General features: G+C 46.4%; 1 protein-coding gene across 1 annotated transcript in view; it reads left to right on the forward strand.

Annotated features, from left to right (window-relative positions):
- ptpn23a (protein tyrosine phosphatase, non-receptor type 23, a) overlaps positions 1-21098 on the forward strand; it is a 43799-nt gene extending 22701 nt beyond the window's left edge. The window contains exons 13-24 of the mRNA XM_084336823.1: positions 1525-1639; positions 2237-2302; positions 3020-3165; positions 4703-5017; positions 7001-7155; positions 8018-8349; positions 8778-11241; positions 13758-13942; positions 14415-14519; positions 15389-15527; positions 18099-18203; positions 19397-21098. Coding sequence (XP_084192949.1) covers positions 1525-1639; positions 2237-2302; positions 3020-3165; positions 4703-5017; positions 7001-7155; positions 8018-8349; positions 8778-11241; positions 13758-13942; positions 14415-14519; positions 15389-15527; positions 18099-18203; positions 19397-19981 — 4712 coding nt within the window. The 3' untranslated portion in view covers positions 19982-21098. The remainder of the gene's footprint in view (positions 1-1524; positions 1640-2236; positions 2303-3019; positions 3166-4702; positions 5018-7000; positions 7156-8017; positions 8350-8777; positions 11242-13757; positions 13943-14414; positions 14520-15388; positions 15528-18098; positions 18204-19396) is intronic.
- The last annotated feature ends 474 nt before the right edge of the window (positions 21099-21572 follow it).

A 21572-nucleotide genomic window follows, 5' to 3' on the forward strand; every position in this document is an offset into this window, starting at 1 on the left:
ACATGAAGGCCATTTTCAACCAATGAGAAGGGTTCAGGCTTCGTCACTGTAGAGACGCCCACCATAGATATCTATGACGCCCACACTCACTCCTGTTAGAAAAAGTATCGACGCCATTGTTGTTGACGTTAGCTTACATGCTAACGTTAATGGCAGCGACCATAGCATTGTGGCTCGGCTAGCCTATCATCGCTTAATAGAGCTAGTTTATGGATAAACAACGTTATTTAACATTGCAGAATGGCTACAATTACAATGCGGCTCAATACAAACAATTGTTAAGGGGCCCAGGGGGTGTAGACTGTTGTAGTTTGAGCTCATTTACACCATGCTCCAAAAAAGAAAAAGAAAAACTGCCGAGCGATCTGGCGCGGGGAGCGGGGAGCGCTCGATTCAAGGTGAGTGGGGAGCGAGCGGAGAGCGACTTGGGGGCGGGGTCAACATGAGCGATTAGCGGAGCGGACCAAGCTTTAAAGAGCGAAGAGCGGATTTCTCGGCCGCGCCGATCCGCTCACGTGGCCTGGTTGCCACCACTCTAATCAATGAGAGGACGAGCACATTTGCGAACGCTTAAACTATATCTTAAATTATGGCTATGGGTCTAATACACCAGTCTCTTATCAATGACTTGCTTGCAGTCAACATGTACGAAACGGATTGTTTTTTCATCCGTACATTTCCGTTTTATACCGTTTTGAATAAGAGTATAGTTTTGGAAATTTCTAGAAAGAAAAAAATATTCTGCAGTAATAGCCATTTACTGGAATACACACAACACGTTGTCATTTTCCGGCTGATTTATGAATCGTTTTCAAATAAACGCTAGATTATCGATAGTATATGTGTACTTATGCACGCTAGAGAAGCGGGCTGAAAAATCTATTATTTATGCCGTGCCTGGCGCTAACGTTACGCACACTGTACACACACAGGAGACACGTTGTGAACGCTGTGAAAAAAAAACTCTGATTAACCCAATACTGGTCAAATAAAGTCCTTACCTCAGATCAGATGTTCTGCAAAAAGATTAATCCAATTCCTGATCGCCATTCCAAATATCGATCGCGTTTATTGATCCAACGTTATACCTCGAAACAGATAATCGACGCTTCTTCCAGTGCCCTCAGTGGATGCAATAGTCTCAGGTTACATGCCTCAGAAGTAAAATGTGGAGCCCGGAGTTTTTTTTTCTGATGCATTCCCATTGCCTCCATTCCAATGGGTGCAATACCATCCGGGAGACGATAGGGGGCGGTATTTGCCCTTTTCGAGCTCAGAGCCAGTCCCAATGATAACGTGAGGCTGGATGGATGAAAAATGTATGGATATCGCTAATAAAAGAAATAACGATTAAATAACGAGATTTCTCATCATTGGCACTCAACGCATGGCGGCCAACAACAAGATTTCTCGTCGTTGGCACCCAATGTGTTAAGGACTCTATTGAGTCATCTGTCTCCATGAATGAAAACAGTCTTTGGTGTTTTATATCTCAACATAGTCAGCTGCTTTACGCCCATCCAGGTGCTCCCTTGGTGAAGGCCTTACCGGTCAACCCCACTGACCCCAGTGTCACCGGGCCTGACCTGTTCGCCAAGTTGGTGCCCATGGCTGCCCACGAGGCCTCCTCTCTTTACAGGTAGGTGCTGGATGGTAGAAGCCCAGGTGATATTATACAGGATACACACCAAAAGAGGCAGGGCTGATTTATACAGGATACACACCAAAAGAGGCAGGGCTGATTTATACAGGATACACACCAAAAGAGGCAGGGCTGATTTATACAGGATACACACCAAAAGGAAAAATAACACCAAAGTAAGGTGTTCTTATTATCATTTGTCCATCGAAACTATCAATAAGTTGTTTCTGTCAGTCAGTACGTTTTAAAGAGTCAGCACACTTGTTATTGCCGAATACTAACGGCAAAAATCTAAATAGTAATGCTGCAAGGCTTTCTTTATTGATCCAAAATATGTAGTTATTAGTAGTAGTGTATTCAGAGGGTTGCAGCCAAGGGTACTTGTGCTGACGTCATGAAGATATGAAACTAGTGTTTTGTCCAGATACACTCACAAACCTGCTGGGTGTCCATTAGTGGGGTACCAGGGTGTACCAAGCTTCCAGGACTATCAGTGGGGTACCGGGGTGTACCAAGCTTCCAGGACTATTAACCAGCCTGCCTTGTCACTGTGTAATGAATGGTCCAGGTGATGATCGCTCTCTGTCGTTGCAGCGAGGAGAAGGCCAAGCTGCTCAGGGACATCATGGTCAAGATAGACGGCAAGAACGAGACACTAGAGTGAGTAGCTCTTTTGTATGTTATGTGATCTCTCTGCACATGAGTGATTATTGGAATTTGCCAATGGAGGTCCCTGGCTCTAAATAATATACAGTATATATTACAATTATAAAACATATTTCTTCACTTAATCCGACTGTACTGAATTCTTCCTTAAAGTTTCCCTCCAGATGTATTTTAGACCCTCAAAATAATTTTATATTGAATAATAATTTGTATTTCTTCCCACCAAATTGTTCAATGAGTGTTTTAGCAGCATCTCTCTACACATTTACCCTAGTTAAGAATGCAAGGATCTATCATTGTGCGAATTGGCAACAAGCATCCATTGATATTTACCAGGGATTCCAATTTGGCAGCTTATATTATTTCATGTCTGCTGAAGATAAAGGTGTCTCATATTGGTCTATGAGAGGTTCAACCTATTAGTGACATCACACATGCAACTCAGATTTCAGAAGTATAGAGAAGCTCTCCCTCTCCAGGGGAAAAATGTGCAAAAGGTGCTCTGGTGACAAGTTCTGCACAAATAATGATCTGTATAGTCAAAGTCATGCCTCTATGAGTTAACCATAACATCTATTTTGAGTAGAGGGGATCTTTAAAGGGGAATTCCACTAAATGTAACATAATTATGGCCAGAGGAAATAGTATAGCAGACAAATGAATGACATGCCCCACAGTGTTCGTTCTACCTGTCCTGTTAATGTCCTGCAGGCAGTTCATGGACTCTCTGGGGCTGGAGCCAGACTCTGTGGACAACCTGGGCATGTACAGCCATATCCCCCCCGTCCTGATGGAGAAGTGTGCTGCTCTCAGCGTCAGACCAGACACTGTCAAGAGCCTCATCCAGTCCATGCAGGGTCAGTGCACACACACATGCACATGCACACGCACACACACACACATTCTTGTGAACACAAGCTACTTTCTCCCAAAGCCAGAAACCAGAGAAGTAAGACTCAAACTTGTGACCGCATCAGTCTGGAGCTGCTCCAATGACGATGAATGGGAGAAAAATGTTGTGGACCCCTAGAATGTTTATCTTTTTTAAATTAATTAATTAATTAATTATTTATGTTGTACCCAATTGAGCTTTATTCTATAGTAGTGTTCTCAGTTGTGAAACAGAAAATGTACCGATAGAACATTCCCCTGTGTGGTCTGTGTCTTTCCCATCTCTCCCAATTGACTGTCTGTGGAGCAGCTCAAGTTTGAGTTTTAGCACTCTAGTTTTTGAATTGGGGAGTGAGTTGTTCACCTTCACTAATGTCGTTGGACTGTCTTCAGACTTGAATTATCCTCAACTCTTATATACTCTTTGGTATAATAACACAAATTTATATTCATTTATTCTTGTTCCTCAAGAACTTGCTGATACGTGCAGTACATGCTTAAGCATTACATCACGAGACAGAGTGGGTTATATAGAGCCATATGAAATCCGCGTTCACGGAATCGCGGAATTGACCAATAAAAATGGAAACGTGGAATATAGCAGAATTTGCCCTAATCTGGACTGAAATCCCGTGTTCGGGAGAACATGGAACGTTTGGTGCAAAGCAAACACGACCAGGGACGCTACAGCGTGTTACACACAATTTCCAAGCGTCTAGCTGCTTTGGTGTTAACGTTAACGTCGGAAGAAATTCCACACTAAGCCCTAAATTCAGAGCAGCGCAGTATCCTAATGACTTGTATATGACCGGCGATAAGGTGTTTAGCTAATTCTGTCAACATACCGTGGACTGGACTCGCAAAACACATGCGAAGATCACTCTCCAAAAGCCATGTCAGGAACACGGAAAAACACTGTGCTTCAAAACACACAAGTAGGGTATATCTGCAGTGCCGCAACACACCAGCTCTCTAACGATGATCCCTGGTGATCACAATAGATACAGCTAGAGGGCGAGGCTAATCACTGACACTATTGTGATGAAATACGCGATTTATATTTTGTTCCACAATTACTCATGACTCACCAATTACATAATCCAACATTGTGTAAGAAACGAACACATTCACTGTGACGGAATCGTTTTTGATTTAGTCGTTATGACGCTTTCAACACATCCATTCATAAAGATTATTGTCCGCCATCTTGGTTTAATTCCTAAAATTGCGGAGTGATTGTAATTAGGTTGTGGGCGGGTTCTGGGATCACGAGCGGGGGTTATAAGAAATAACCACGTCTAACTTGACTGTTTCAGAATCAGAATAAAAATGTGCATGCCATTGTATAAACTCAGACACATGTTGAAGTCAAAGCCACCAGTCAAAGAAATAATTAATCACATTGCTAATGATTAATGTAAATGCACATTAAATAAATAAATCGTAAAAGTTATACTTTTTCTACCTATTTCAAACACACTGACCGGCCTTCCCTCTCTGCAGTCCTCTCGGGTGTCTTCACCGACGTGGAGGCATCACTGAGGGAGATCAGGGACGTCCTGGAGGAGGACGAGGCCGGGGTGCAGGCCCTCCAGGAGGCGGCGGGTCCCGCTGGGCCAGAGGTGCAGCTCTCCCAGGCCCAAGCCCTGGCCGAGACCCGCCGGGACCTGGAGAAGTACCTGGAGGCCCACGAGAAGGCCAGCTTCACTAACACGGAGCTCCACCGCGCCATGAACCTGCACATCAGCAACCTGCGTCTGCTGGGGGGACCCCTGGACAGCCTGAGAGACGCCCTGCCCAGGCCCCAGCTCAGCGAGGGTGAGTGTCCGTCCGTCCGTCCATCCATCAATCAATCCATCAATGTTTGTGTGAGCTCTTACTTAAATAAAAATTTTTTTTGAAAAAAGGCGAATACACATTTTTTACAAAATTATCTTTAACCCTTTCACTGCGACAATACAGAAGGTTTTCACTGCCGCACGACAAAGGGTTAACCCGTTCACTACCACACTACAGAAGGTTAACCCTTTACTATCACACTTCAGACGGTTAACAAATTCACAAAGGGATTGCGTCGCTTTTTCTGACACTATGCCTGTGCAAATAGCCCCAAAACAAACCTTGCTATTCACAAAGCACTCACAAAGGGTAAAATACTGTGCTAACTGCGTTGCCATCATCATTGCATCTCTGTGCGTCCGTGCTATTTTCGGGTATTTAAATGAGGTAATATGGGCGAGAAATTTGCCCCATTATAAAAAATCTTGGCGTGAGGAAATAACGCCGCCATGAAATCGTTTTAGTCCTAAGAAAGACGAGACCCAGGGCTTTCGATGGACATCGAAATTTCATAAAACTACACTACCCAGCTCACACCAACCTCTGAAAGCTGCTGATAATATTCTATGCAAAAGATTCAATGGTGTTATTTTCGTGATCTCACGGGTCGAACAAACCTGAACGTTATTGCCATAAAATACAATGTATATTGTTTCTTTACCTTTCTGTGAACGTCTACAAACGAGTGCCTAACTTCGGCCTAAAGATTCAGCACCATGGACAAGTCTGCTCAAACAAATTTCTTTTGGCATGACAAACCAAATTGGACAATTTGGTACCATCTAGGTGGGCAAATTCTAGATGTTATTTTTTTTATTTTTTATTCCTATACATCCCTAGATTATGTTTTCATATGATAGACCTTTTGGTTTTATAGCTTATTAGTGGTTATCACCTCCTGAAGGTATGGAGTGCTTTTGTCCTGAACATGTAGAGATAAACCCTGAGTCGATCGGACCTTCCTACACTGAGCTATGGTAACCTTTGCACACCTACCGCATAATACCTATATAATACAGCAACAATGAGGCATTCACCTGTAGGGGGTAGGTGCGTGAAAGTTACCATAGCTCATTGTATCGATCGACTCAGGGTTTATCTCCATGTATTCAGGAGACTCATAAAAAAGCTACAAAACCATGTCTATCATATCAAAACACAATCTAGCGATGTATAGGAATACAAAAAAAATCTCATCTAGAATTTGTCCACCCAATTGGTACCAAAAAAGTGTTTGGCCCAAGGACTAGAAGAGCTATTGATTCGTCAGGACTTCCATTTCGCGATCAGAGAATTGAAGCTTCTGTTTTCTGTCTGCCATTGTCCTAGGACATGCATACTGTTGCATGGGCAGTATTTATACTATTTTACCATTATCAGGAGCAAATTGCACTCCACGAGCCAACTGCGCTGCCAAATATTTGGAGCAAATTGCACACTGTATGGGCATGTATGTGCTAGTATATCATTCACGCAATATCTTTAGTGAATAGGTCCTTAAGAAGGAGCAAATAGCGGGCACAAATCACATGCAGTTAAGGGTGCTATTAGCCATTCTTTGTGAATTCGCCCCCATGTGTTTTTAAGAGCTAGGGCTATCACTTTCCCCCAAATCAAGTCTGAACGAATCCAAGTGTGACAAAAGTGACAGTCCTAGCTCTTATATACACATGAGGTTTAAAGAGTAACTAAACCCATCATCATTTTACTGCCTTTTCACCCCGCTCTACACTCTTGACATTACAAATTGGGGGTGGGGCAGGGGGAACATTTCAACCACTAGGGAAGCAAAATGACCAATGGGGTTTCTGATATTTCTGAAGGACACAAACAGAGAGGCACAATTTAAATGTGGAGCCTTCTATACATGTTATATGTGCAGTGCAATTACTGATCATTAATGTTCTTCACATGATCTAGTTCTCATGAGTTATAATGTAACGTGTGTGTGTGGTGCTCCAGAGGAGGTGGCAGGGCTGCAGTGTATGAAGAGGATCCTAGGGAAGGTGCAGGAGATGAGGGATCAGAGGTGTTCGCTGGAGAAGCAGCTCCGAGACCTCATCCAGCAAGACGACATCACCTCCTCCCTGGTCACCACCGACCGGGCCGACATGAAGGTACGGCTCGACTGGTCACATAGAAGCCACCGCCGTCGGGCAAAATCCCTAAAGCTCCAAAAACGGATGCTTGGACAGGAATGAAAACCAATGTAAAAGAAAGATGAAGGGTCTGGGCACATGGAGTGGGGCTCCTATGGTGTCATTAGATTTAGATGAGAAGCATCTCATAGCCAGAGGAGGGAACTAGAGGTCAACCCATTAATCGGCACCGATGGGACGTTTCACAAACTATTATTATGGGCTGAACTTGGCTCCGATAGTGTCCGATGGTACGCATCAACGTTCATCATTGTGTACCTGAGATCATTTATATTAAACTTCATATAAGATGGCTTCATTCGTATATAATAATTATGTTGTTTGTTATAGTATGGCCTTAGACTGCAGATTGATGAACTGCCGAAAGCCTGCACTCTCTGTTTTTCCAGCAGCTGTTAAGTACAACCCTAGCACAGATTTATTGCTGTGTAGCACCGCCGGCAATGATGCAATTACCGTCTGGGTGATAATAAAGTTTCTTATTTTGCATTCAAACCCCTTGAGTGAGGAAAGACCACACTTTGAGATGTGGTTAAACGAGAAGCAACTAAAGATAACATCACACTTTTTGTGTTTGTGTACTTAACTATTATTAAAGCCGGGATAGTTCCTATTTATTTAACCCTAGCCCTATTGGACAAAAAGTAGATTTTCCGTGACCTTCAGTCAGCTTGTTCAAACCCCATTGACTTGGTTTGTGTCTAACTATCTGGAGCTAGTATGAGGAACGGCATGGATTGTGCTGAGAAAGGACTCGGATTCAACATTGATAAGTAGCAGAAATCAGAACCATCTCATTTGAATGTTTCCCCCCCACCAGCGTGTGTTTGAGGAGCAGCTTAAGAAGTACGAGCAGGTGAAGGTGTACATTGACCAGAACCTGGCGGCCCAGGAGAACATCCTCAAGGCGCTGACGGAGGCCAATGTCCAGTATGCCTCTGTCCGCAAGGGCCTGAGCCACACGGAGCAGCAGTGGAACACCACTGTCCAGACCCTGGTGGCCTCCTACGAGGCCTACGAGGACCTGATGAAGAAGTCGCAGGAGGGTAAGGAGTTCTACGAAGACCTGGAGGCAAAGGCATCGCGCCTGCTGGAGAGGGCCAGGGGCCTCTGTCAGACCAGGGCAGAGGAGAGGAAAGCGACCCTGGACAGGTAAAGCGGAGAGCGAGAGCCTGTTGCATGATGATGGTGTGTAAAAATGATAATCCCATGAAATCGCACAATGTATCGATCTGTAAAAGTGCGATATTTAAGCGATCTATATCCAAATTCGATCTACACTACTACATACTCTGTCATTTGATGGACGCTTTTATGCCCTTGTATGAGTTCTTGCATGACTTCATTTTGTGTGGGTGGTCCCAGTGTGAATCTAACCCCTAACCCTGTCATCCGGGACACTGAATCCGCGTGTTGTGTTAATTATAGCTCAATAAAATGATAAGGTAGCAGTTCCTATAAGACTAGGTATTTGTGTTTTTTCATCTACATCATTTCATGGAGCTGTAATTAACACAACACAAGGATCCAAGGCTTTTCCCCTCAAGATGTACCATTGAACTGAATTATTTCCTACACAGAGAGGCCCAGAAGAAGCCACCACCACGGCCCACTGCTGCCAAGCCCTCCCTGCAGTCAAAGGGCTCAGACGGCGACTCTGCCTGCTCCAGCCTAGAAGACCCGGAGCTGGCCCAGCTCAGCGCTGCCATCCTGGCCCTGGGCGGCGACCTCCCAGAGGAGCTCCGCAGCCTCCCCCCTGACCTGCCCTCCCTCAGCACCCCCGCTTCTCGTCTGCCCGGCCCTGAGGCCTTTCTACCCCCGGGTGCCAACACCTCTCTGCCCTGGCCTGGTGCACCAGGGGCTGGTCTCTATGCCCCCTGCTTCCCTGCCAACATGCCCCCTCCAGAACTCCTGGCGCGGATTGCTCAGTTTCCTACAGCAGGGCCTCAGCGTCTGCCCCACGGACCACACCCTCATATGCCCCCTCAGATGACCCCCCAGTATGGGCCACCTCCTCCTCAAGTCCCCCAGGCTGGACCTGTGGCTCCTGCCCCTGTCCGTCCCTCCACCACCACGGTAGACAGCATCCAGACCCCTATCCCCAGCTATGCACCCACCCCACATCACCCTGTGCCACCACCAGGCTCCACCAGCTACGTTGTACCTCCACATATTGGGGCCTACCCACATTTCATGCCCCAGCCAGGGATGCCCATGCAGGGGCCTCCACCCCAACAGCAGCAGCAGCAGTACCCCCATCCACCTCAAGGCTACCAGGCTCCCCCGAGAGCAATGCCTGGCCCTCGCCCCCCTGTCCCGGCCCAGCAGGGCTACATGCATGGATACTTACCTCAACAGCAGAGGCCAGGCATGCCTCCTCCTCAGTACCAGCAGACATTCCCTGGTCAGCCACAGCCACACCCCCAACATGGCTACCAGCCACAGCCTCAGATGCCCCAAGGCTATCAGCCCCAACAGGGCTACCAACCCCAACAGCAACCCCATATGATGCCTGGTTCCATGCCGAGGCCGCCCCAGGGCCAGATGCCTCCTCATAGTGTCCACCCTCACATGCCCCCTGTATCCCAACCCTACATGCACCCTGCCAACCAACATCCTCAACAACAGATGCTGCCACCCCAGCAGCAAATTCCAATGCACCCCAACGCCCAGCAGATGCCCCCTCACCCACATCAGCAGATCCAAATGCCACCTGGTCCCAGACCACAGATGCCCCCCACAGGTCAGCCGAGGCCCCCAGTCTCACAGAATTACATGCCCCAAACTAGCCAGCCCATGCCCCCTGCCCTGCACCCACACATGCCTCCCGTTTCACAACCCCATCTGGTCCCTAGTCATCAGGCCCACCTGCCCAGGGGCCCGATGCCGCCTCAGCCCCAGATGCCCCCCAATGCCCTGCCACCACCACACCACACCCACCCTGGACCACCCCCCATGCCACACATGCCCCAGCAGCCCATGAGGATGCCCACCCAGCCCCAGCCTCAGCCCCCTCACTACCCTGGTGCGGCTCCCATGGTGCCACAGCAGCTGCTGGCTCCACAGCCCGTAGTCCCACAGCAACCTCAGGCACCCCACCCCATGACCCTTCCACAGCCACCATCGGCTTCCACCATGTACCCTGCTGCTCCAGGGGCAAATTTACCACCAGGTGCCCCACAGCAGCCCACTGCCATGGGCCCACACGGCCCATCGGTTCCTCCACCCCAGCACATGATCCAGCCCACACCTGGAGGTCCTCCAGTGGTTCAGCACTCTAATGCCATCCCTCCCTCCCCCTCGCCTTCCCCCTCGCCTTCTCCCTCACCTGGCCCCACTTCTTTGGGGCTGACACCCCAACAGAGGCCTTCCCCAGCCCCCACCCCAGGGGGCACAGTTCCCCCTCCTCTCCCTGCTACCTCCACTGCCTCCTCTTCTACTTCCCTGTTCCAGCGCCAGAACTCCAGCACAGATGACCTTCTCTCCTCCAGCCCGGAAAGCCAGCCTGGAGGTCCCAAGACTCCCACTAATGTCCTCCAACCCACCAAAGCTGATCCCCAGGACAGGGAGCGCCGCAAGAAGAGTTCCCAGGGGGTCCTCCTCATACAGGGTGATCCCTATCAAGCCCCTGAACGCGTTGCTTGCCTCCACGGTGAACTGGAACATTATAGGGCCCAAGTAGAATCCCTGGAGAACCCCACAGAAAGGGAGGGTGGCCTGTCGGTGCTGGATGCACGCTGGAAGGAGCTCCAGGACCAGCAGGAAAAAGATTCCCGCCAGCTGTCCATCGCAATCGCCCGCTGCTACACCATGAAGAACCGACACCAGGACGTCATGCCCTACGATGTCAACCGTGTGGTGCTGCACTCTGGCAAAGATGACTATATCAATGCCAGCTATGTGGAGGAGCTGTCACCCTATTGCCCGCGCCTCATTGCCACACAGGCGCCCCTCACCGGCACGGCGGCAGACTTCTGGCTGATGGTGTACGAGCAGAGGGTGTCACTAGTTGTCATGCTGGTGTCAGAGCAGGAGCTAAACAAGGTAAATTGTAAATGGTGCATTTATATAGCGCATTTATCCAAAGCGCTTTACAATTTTTGTTCCTCACATTCACACATTCATACACCGATGGTACAGGCAACAATGCAAGATGCCAACCTGCTCATCGGGAGCAATTAGGGGTTAACTGTCTTGCTCAAGGACACATCGACACGCTTCCCGGGAGGAGCGGGAATCAAACCAGGAACCTTCTGATTACCAGATGACCACTTTACCTCCTGAGCCACTGTTGCCCCCAAGGTATCCATGTTGGTGTCAGAGCAGGAGCTAGACAAGGTATCCAGATAGGTGTGGTCATGTTTGTGTCAGAGCAGGAGCTAGACAAGGTATCCAGATAGGTGTGGTCATGTTGGTGTCAGCAGGAGCTAGACAAGGTATCCAGATAGGTGTGGTCATGTTGGTGTCAGCAGGAGCTAGACAAGGTATCCAGATAGGTGTGGTCATGCTAGGGTTGTCACGATACCAACATTTTAGTTTCGATACTATACCAACATTAATTTCGATACTTTCCGATACTTTCGATACTTTTCCTCAAAATCAGGGAAGAACTCTCAGATGTCATTATTGTTCTTTATTTTAAAACACAACAATGAACAATGACAAGAATAAATAAATTAAAAGCAATGGCATTCAAAATGCTGGAGAACTTTTTTTGCACTCAAAACTGTTGCTGTACAAGGTTTCTGAACCCAGCTTTCTCAACTGTATATATATTGGAACTTGGTCCATACAGATGAACTCTGTGACTGCCCTGTTGATCCTTTTATCATCTTTGGACTAATTTGTGTACTTTATATGCTGCTAAAAAAAAGCGGAGGTTAGGTTGCTTCTGAGTGGGGGGAGTCACTCTGTGAGCCAAATGCAGCAGACTTCTGTAGTTAAAAAAATTCAAGGGGTAGAAAAAGTATGGTTGTATTATACATTTGTCATAGCAGAGGGCCTAATTAGTTTGAGATACCATAACCTAGAAAACATTTTGATGAGTGAGACTGATTATAGCCTATCATACTCTAGAACTAGGTTATGTCATATTGTAGGCTGTTTAACAAAAATAAAATAGATTTCCGTTGTCTTTATACAGTATGTATGAACCATTAATGGGCAATTGTCAAATGTCTCTGTATATATCACGTTTGTGACTAAGCCATAGAGATGCTGTGTTTACTAGCTTTCAGCACGGCAGTTTAGGCTGTGTATAGCTTATTATTAGGCTTTTCAATTTATTTTCTATTCTTGCGAATAGCATTGTGGACATTTTCTAATGCTCGTATAAGGAACTGTAGTCACGAGAGCCAGCATAGCTCGTCCAACGAACGTTGGCATCAATGACATGACCACAGCACCGACGGGAGCCACTGTAGCACGCAACGTCAGCCACCACAACCATCGACAATCGCAGTGAGGATCTCCACCGATCAACGTCAGCTAGCCAGCTCCAACCAGAACCATAGCTCGCTAGCTATACAAGCCAACGCCAGCCGAGTCCACTCCACGCAAAATGTGCTAGCCAGCCAACGCCAATCAACACAGATCCTCACCGCGACTGCCGATGGCCATGACAACCAACGTCACGCGCTACAGCAGCTCCCATCAGTACTGCAGTCATGCCACCGATGCCAACACTCGCCGGACGAGCTATGCTAGCTCCCGTCTCAACTAGAGTTTGTTGTTCTTCATTCCATAAGGTTGCTTCCGGTAAACTAGCGCAACGTCACCACTGACAGCAGTGCTGTGCTCCAATAGGAAGGCATTCGCATGCATAAATGAATAAATAAAAAAGTAAAAAACTTTCCCAAACGTAGTATAGTATCATTTTGAACACTCTAGTACCGTGGTACTATACTAATACCGGTATACCGTGCAACCCTAGGTCATGCTGGTGTCAGCAGGAGCTAGACAATGTATCCAGATAGACTGGTCATGTTGGTGTCAGCAGGAGCTAGACAAGGTATCCAGATAGGTGTGGTCATGTTGGTGTCAGCAGGAGCTAGACAAGGTATCCAGATAGGTGTGGTCATGTTGGTGTCAGCAGGAGCTAGACAAGGTATCCAGATAGGTGTTGTCATGTTGGTGTCAGCAGGAGCTAGACAAGGTATCCAGATAGGTGAGGTCATGTTGGTGTCAGCAGGAGCTAGACAAGGTATCCAGATAGGTGTGGTCATGTTGGTGTCAGCAGGAGGTAGACAAGGTATCCAGATAGGTGTGGTCATGCTGGTGTCAGCAGGAGCTAGACAAGGTATCCAGATAGGTGAGGTCATGCTGGTGTCAGCAGGAGGTAGACAAGGTATCCAGATAGGTGTGGTCATGCTGGTGTCAGCAGGAGCTAGACAAGGTATCCAGATAGGTGTGGTCATGCTGGTGTCAGCATGTGAATATCGACATGTGACATGACATGTATTTGTATACCCTCCAAGGATTTTAGTTTGTATTTTTATTATTATTATTACTTCGTTTTTTTGTATTTATTCTGACCATGCCCCCATCCTTGTTTTTAACAGGGGAGGGTTCCGCGTTACTTTCCGACGGAGCGCGGCCAGCAGCTCTCTCAGGGACCAATCACACTCACCCTGAGCACGCAGAAGACCACGCCCACTCACGTGGAACGCATGATCAGCCTGCAGTACCGCGGCCAGAGCCTGAAGCGCACCGTCATCCACCTCCAGTTCACCTCCTGGCCTGAGCTGTGAGTCGACCATGTTCCACCTTCAGCCTTCTGTAAAGTCACCCTCCAGTCACCAACATACAGGAGAATACCAAGTAAACAGGGGAATGTTATAATATTGCATAGACTAGACCTCAGCACCCATCCCCACCAAGTGTCTCACAGTGAGAGATGATGTCCGTCACAGCAATCGTTTGACGTGGGTCTGTGCCATCGATCTTTGACCCATTTGAAGAAAACGGTTCAAGAGTGCAGGTTCTTGGCTGACTGTCGACCTATCCGCCTACTTGCGCAACTGTTGGAATCACAGCATGCACACACCATTACAATACCCCCTTTGTATGTGGGTGTAATAAATAATGACTCCTTGGTTTGAAATAAATGTGATTTTCATGTAACTTTTGTTCCAAGTTTTGCGTTGATAGATTGTGGGTGGAGGGTCAAAGTTGGACATGGTTCTCCTAACCGAGTTGTCCTTTCCTTTTGTGAGCAGGGGTTTGCCTGACAGCAAGAGCAACCTGCTGCGCTACATCCAGGAGGTACATGGACACTACCTCCACCAGAGACCCTTACACACACCCGTTGTGGTGCACTGCAGGTGAGCGTGTCAATCTGTATCAAAAGGTCCCACTTGCTGTGTCTGAAAACCCCTGCAGTACGTTCTTTTGAGTATGGACGTTCAGTATTCTTAACATTTTGATGGTTGAGTACCGTACTTTTCGCACTATAAGCCGCACCTGACTATAAGCCGCAGCAGCTAAATTGAATGATGTGTACATATATAAGCCGCACTGGACTATAAGCCGCAGGTGTTTTAATGTTTAATTACCATATGTAAGGGTTCGTGCACAGAGGGGATTGTCGGGAAAGAGATGGCTGATTGAGGAAGCTCCCATTTATTAACATTTCAACAAACAAGTTGCATATTTAATAAGGGAACGGATAAATAACATTTCAATGCAGTAAAAAAAAGCAATATTTCGATTTTTACATTTTCGGGTTTGGTCCACATATAAGCCGCACCATTATATAAGCCGCAGGGTCGAAAAATGGGGGGAAAAGCCGCGGCTTATAGTCCGAAAAGTACGGCAGGTGTTTTTTCTTCAATAATCTTGAATTCGCCGAATGTCTTCCGGTGAAACGAACTTTCTAGGTAGCTGGCTATAATAAACAGCCCAGTGAAACTAACTTTATAGGTAGCTGGCTATAATAAACAGCCCAGTGAAACTAACTTTATAGGTAGCTGGCTATAATAAACAGCCCAGTGAAACTAACTTTATAGGTAGCTGGCTATAATAAACAGCCCAGTGAAACTAACTTTGTAGGTAGCTGGCTATAATAAACAGCCCAGTGAAACTAACTTTCTAGGTAGCTGGTTGTAGCTTCAAATGGTGTTCTAATGACCCCATTTCATCTGTGGACAGACAATTAACCCTTCCTCTCTTGCCGGTCTCTTGTCTCTCCCAGCTCGGGCGTGGGGCGCACTGGCGCCTTCTGTCTGCTGTACGCGGCACTGCAGGAGCTGGAGGCGGGAAATGGTATCCCTGACCTGCCTCTGCTGGTGAAGAAGATGAGGCAGCAAAGGAAGAACATGCTACAGGAGAAGGTATGTCAGACATACACACCTATTGGATTATGGAGAGATAGTTTATAGACATGCTGCTGCTTCTAGGGGTGCACGATATTGATTTGTTGACCCCGATACCGATAACTTTCTGCTCCTCAAGGCCGATACCGATACCCGATATTTATTGTATTATTAAAAAAAGAATTGATCAACATTTTTATTATTATTTTTTCAACATGAAACAAAACATATCACAATACAATAATAATACGTCAAATGTATATACTCTCTTTTCTGGACTCTTTTCGTATCACAAACAGTACTGTATTTGCAAATCTGGTATGTCATGTATAGATGTAGGCAGTACTGTATGTCATGTATGTCATTATGTTATGATGAATTGAAAATGGGGGACCCTGATGTAAACAAGACGAAAGTCTTTCTCTGGTCTGCATCCCCTTAAAGGATAACTCCACTATTTTGGGAAATTAGCTTATTTAACATCTTCCCTGGAGTTAGACAAGAAGATGCATACCTTTTTTGTCTCTGTGCGTGCATTTTAGCTTTGGGAATAGATGCTCCGTTAGCATAGCTTAGCTTCATCAAGTGAGGCAGGACAGTAGCCTTACAGTGCCTTACAGTGTATTGCAAGGTCTGACATTGACCAAACTTGATATGCATGACCTTGGTGGGCTCTAGGTCAACTCCTGAAAAGGGGGTCAATGTCAGACCTTGCAATCAAAAGTTAGGGGCGCACTGAAATTATGGCAAGGGTTATTAGCCCCCTAACTTTTGATTGCAAAGTCTGACATTGACCCCCTTTTCAGGAGTTGACCTAGAGCCCACCAAGGTCATGCATATCAAGTTTGGTCAATGTCAGACCTTGCAATACACTGTAAGGCACTGTAAGGCTACTGTCCTGCCTCACTTCCAGTGATGAAGCTAAGCTATGCTAACGGAGCATCTATTCCCAAAGCTAAAATGCACGCACACTCGCACAGAGACAAAAAAGGTATGCATCTTCTTGTCTAACTCCAGGGAAGATGTTAAATAAGCAAATTTCCCAAAATAGTGGAGTTATCCTTTAACAATTGTATGTATTGAGCTGTACTGTATTGTACCCATTCTGCAATCTGTTAAATAAAGTTTTCATTCATTCATTAATTTGCTGTCTCGTTATAACTAGGGATGGGTACCTTTCACATTTGAACCGATACCGGTACCTGTGAATCGATACCGGTACCCAACGGTACCTTTTTTCGGTACTTTAGTCTCAAGAAATTTATATGTGTAAAAAAAAAAATCCAAACTTCAAATAACTACAATTTCGACAGTTTTCGGCTTGTCATTGCTCCGACTGCTTTGTTGTTGAATCAAGTCAAATCCTAGGTAAGCATATATTGTGCGTGTGAACGTTGACATGAAAAGAAAAAAGTAAAAAAAAAAAAAAATTATAAAAAAAGTTTTTTTATTTTTTTTTCTCTGTTTCTCACTTGATTCGATACTCGGTAGTACCGACGTGTTTAGGTTCGGTGCCTCAAAAGTACCGAATTCGGTACCCATCCCTAGTTATAACACAAACAGCTCACCATGAACCATGACATTACGTTAGTTAGCATCCAAGCTAGCGTGATAACGTTAGTAGTTAGAAACGGCTAGGCTGCCTGCTTACCTGCAATAATGTTGTCATCGTCCTGGACAGATAGACTTGTTAAATCATAATATCCACACTTTGTGCTGGTCCTCAGTAAATGTCCCGCCGGCAGCTGGTTTTGGATTAGCTTAGCCTTTAGCTGCTCGGCGTCGTCGGATTTTAATACACCATCGTAGCGGTGGTGATGTTTCAGGTGACTTATTATGTTGGATGTGTTGTTGCCCCTTTCCCTCCTCGTGGAACTTCTGCATTGCATTTATTACAAATAGCAAGCGATCTTTTTCATCTGAAACTGTTCCTAGTACCGACGCCATCTTTGTTGTTTACGTCCGCGCCACTCCAAGAAACTTACGTGGCTACGTCACAGCCAAGAAAGGGAGCGCTAATAATTATCGTGCGTCCCTTGCTTCCACTCTAAAGCCCCTCTGGACTCCATTCTGCCCTTAGATTTATCACCGGTGACCGTTACGGTAGCCATCATTGTATCCTATATGATACGGTTAAGTGGTCCTCTCTGGCAGAGAGACGTGACTTGCATTGGCATCTGTTTCTGTATAAAGCCATTATTGGTTATCTCCCACACAAGGTTCCCAGAGTTTGCACTGAATTAGGAAATGCTGCTTTTAGTTTCTGTGCCCCAGAAACATGGAACGTTTTGCAAAGCACTTTAAAATTCAATTAATTAGTATATTTGATATATTTATATATTAAATCTTTAGTAGCGAACCATTTTACCAGTCTGCAGTAGTTTTTAATTATTTTAAATGTTTAATTGATTGACTTTCTGTTTCTTTATTGATCTGAAATATTTGATTGAATGTCATTTGAAAATCAATTAATGATTTCACATACGTGAGCGGATATCGTGTTATCTATCGCTATGGAGTGATTATGGTGATATGGATCGGCCAGCCCTAGCAGGTCACACCAACGGACTCCTCTTCTGTGTTCTGCAGCTGCACCTGAAGTTCTGCTACGAGGCGGTGCTGAAGCAGGCCGAGCAGGTCCTCCAGCGCCACGGGATCACCACCGCCAAGACCAGCAACTCTGCCGTCACCAAGGTCAGAACCAGCACCACTCTGGTTAGACTCCCATCAGATCAGACGCATGTGATCTCAAGATCCCAGCAAGCTCTTCCTGTGGGGCTATCCCTGGGTTGGTCTGCTGATTTCAGGGTTCCCTTGGCTCAAAGATTATATTTGTCCTCATGCTAAGATCAGTTTGTCCATTTGATCATATTTCGATCAAGGCAAAGATGATTTTAGTCAATGTGATGCTTTTTGGAAGCCCAGCCTTGGCTGGTTAGTTAGTTATGTGCTAACACAGAGCTGGTATTTTATTTAGATCTCTAATGTAGCTGGCATCTCTAGGTACAAGTCTGGATGTGTTGGTTAGTTGGATGAGGTCTAATGTTGCATTTTCTATTGTGCTTGGTTCTGCATGCTTGGTTCTTATAAAGGAACTCAATGGGTTGTGGTCAGATTAGGGATGCACCGATCCGACTTTTTCAGTCCCGATACCGATACCTGGCTTTGGGTATCGGCCGATACAGAGTACCGATCCGATACCCATACCATTATCTGAATTTTTTTTTTTTTTTTATTAAAATATAACCCTAACTAACCTTACTGTCATGCACTTGTCCTAATATACTAACCTACACTGTAGCACTCAACACTTTGATGAACACTGTTACTCAGCTGATAAGAGTTGTGCCCTTCCTGATGACTTGTCGTACAGAACTTGTAAGTCGCTTTGGATAAAAGCGTCAGCTAAACGACTAAATGTAAAAAACCCATTGTTCAATTAATAAACTGTATGCCTCACTGTGGAAGAGACTGGGATCATTATTTTGTGCAAGGCAACATCAGGCTTGACTTAATGCATTACTTTCCTAACTTAGTGAAACTAAATGTAACAAATTAACACGGATATAAATGTACTGAATTGTTATTTCTTATTTTATTTCTTATTATATAAAGAAAATCCGATATATAATTATTTTTTACTGATACCCGATCCAGCTATTTTAGTGATATCGGGACTGATATCAATATCGGATCGGTGCATCCCTAGGTCAGATCAGGTACATCTCTTCCAATCATGTATGTTAGTGTGCTGTATACATGGTGCTGTTATCTGTATACATGGTGCTGTTATCTGTATACATGGTGCTGTTATCTGTACATGGTGCTGTTATCTGTATACTGTGTGTTTGTTTGATCTGAGTCTTCTTGTCCCGTCTCCACTCCAGCCTTACTCCAGGCAGGAGTCCCAGCAGGACATTGTTCTGGGCGGAGACATGCCCATCAGCTCTATTCAGGCCACTATTGCCAAGCTGAGCATCCGCCCTCCCAGCACCACTGACCCGGCCATGGACCCCGCTGGCCCGGATGAGCAGGCCTTTCCCACCACCCTGCCCGACCTGTCCCTGGAGGGAGGCCCTCAGCTGCCCCAGGACCCTGCGCCTCCCGCGGAATCCCGCCCCCCTCCCTCCCCCAGCCCACCTCTCTCCTCCGCCTCCCCCGACAAGGTCCACACCCCGCCACCCAACGGCATTGACGCCGCCTCTCCCGACTCACCCCCGACGACTAACCACCACCCGGTCCCAGAGCCGCCACCTCCCTCTTCCGCCCCGGTTCCCTCGTCCCTGGAGCTCCTGGCCTCCCTGACGCCTGAGGCCTTCTCCATGGAGGGAGGGGGCAAGGGGAAGCACCGTGTGACCAAGCAGAGCTTCCTGCATCCGACCGAGGGCCAGGGCCTCCAGGGGCCCCGGGACGACGGAGGGGACGACCCCCTCAGCAGCCTCGACCCCCTCTGGAGCCTCAACAAGTGCTGAGACCCACCAGGCAGTCTGCTAGCACTCTTATTTATCTTTCGCTCGTGTCTCTCTCTCTCTCCCCTCCACCTGGCATCAACCCGGTCCCTTAGCGCTCTGCCTGTAGCACTTGTTGATTGAACTTTACAGAGCAGCTGAGACGGTGACAGAAGCACCATGACGTGCCTCGCGGTGAAGGACGAGGGCTTGGAGCTCAGCGCTGTCGTTTTAGTTCTGCCGCTTTAGGGATGCACTTCCTCTCACCGCACCCCCACCCCCGGTGGCTTGTGCATCTGGCACCAAATCACTGTGCACCCGTCTGTTCGGTCTGTTCTCACTGTTTTATTTTTGTTTTTTTTGCTGCTCTCTGTCTGTGACAGAGGGATTCATTCTGCGCCCCAGATCCAGCCACTACAACATCACCAATCCCAGCATGCACTCCTCCTGTCCTTCACAGCATTGTCGCTGCCCCGGTTGTCATGGCAACCGTGGCTTTAGCTGGTCATCATGCCAACCGTCGCTGCTCGTGGACATGGGGCTGGTTTTGGGCTGTCTTGAGTGGACTATAATGATTTTAATGACTGGAGGATATGATTGATTGCACTATAGTTAACGCACGTAAAGGCAGGTTATAGGGTGGGAGGAGCTTGTAGACGTGGGTGAAGCTATCCATGACCCCCTCCCCCATCTGCAGTATTTATGGCTCATTCATCGTCATAGTAACACAGCAGAATACAAATCAGCACGTCTTAACAAGTTGATTTTTCTTTCTTTCTTGTCTGTAACACTTGTTGTGGAATATTTAAAATAAGCCAATGACAGTGAACTGTAGAAATTAGATAATCAGTTGTATATAAAACCATAGAACATAGTTTAATATCTGTGCTTCCACAGAGATCAGTTTATAGAGAGACACACATGTGTACACACAAGCGTCTGACCAGAAAGTGACCAAGAGGTCTGGTCACACAGATTAAATACACAATTGAAATGACGTACAAATGGGAGAAATAAATAAACAAGCCTTGTAAACAAGACGAAAGTCTTTCTCTGGTCTGCATCCCCTTAACAATTGTGTGTATTGAGCTGTACTGTATTGTACCCATTCTGCAATCTGTTAATAAAATTTTCAATCAGGCTAGGCGGTGTTATTGTTATGTCTTTCACAACAGAGGCCAAATGCTCCTAACCTTGATTTGTCGTTAAAGAGACAGTCAGAACTGTAGCCTAGTGTCTGCTGTAGTCAGACTAGTTTACTAGTTGGTCATATTAAACTAGTCAAGCTGTACAGAGAAATGTGTTTTTACGTGGTTTTTATGTGCTGAACGCACGGCCATAAAACAAAGCGTGCGGTCACGCCCCCCCGCTCTCGCTCTGGGTTCATTCAGCTCCCCGCGCTTGGCAAGGCGGTAGTAAAAGCTGTAGACCCCTGTGTGTAAAAAAAAAACTACAATTCCCATTGTTCCAAAATGGTCGCCTCGCGACCATTTTTCAGAACTACACTTCCTGAAAGCCTCTATGGGGTTTCAAGCTTCATAGTTCTGTATGCATTTTTTTAATAACTCTTATTATTCGGGATAATAAGCCACAAAGTGTAACGTTATTGACAAAT

Source organism: Notolepis coatsorum, assembly GCF_963971535.1.
Source record: "Notolepis coatsorum genome assembly, chromosome: 19".
Taxonomy (NCBI): domain Eukaryota; kingdom Metazoa; phylum Chordata; class Actinopteri; order Aulopiformes; family Paralepididae; genus Notolepis; species Notolepis coatsorum.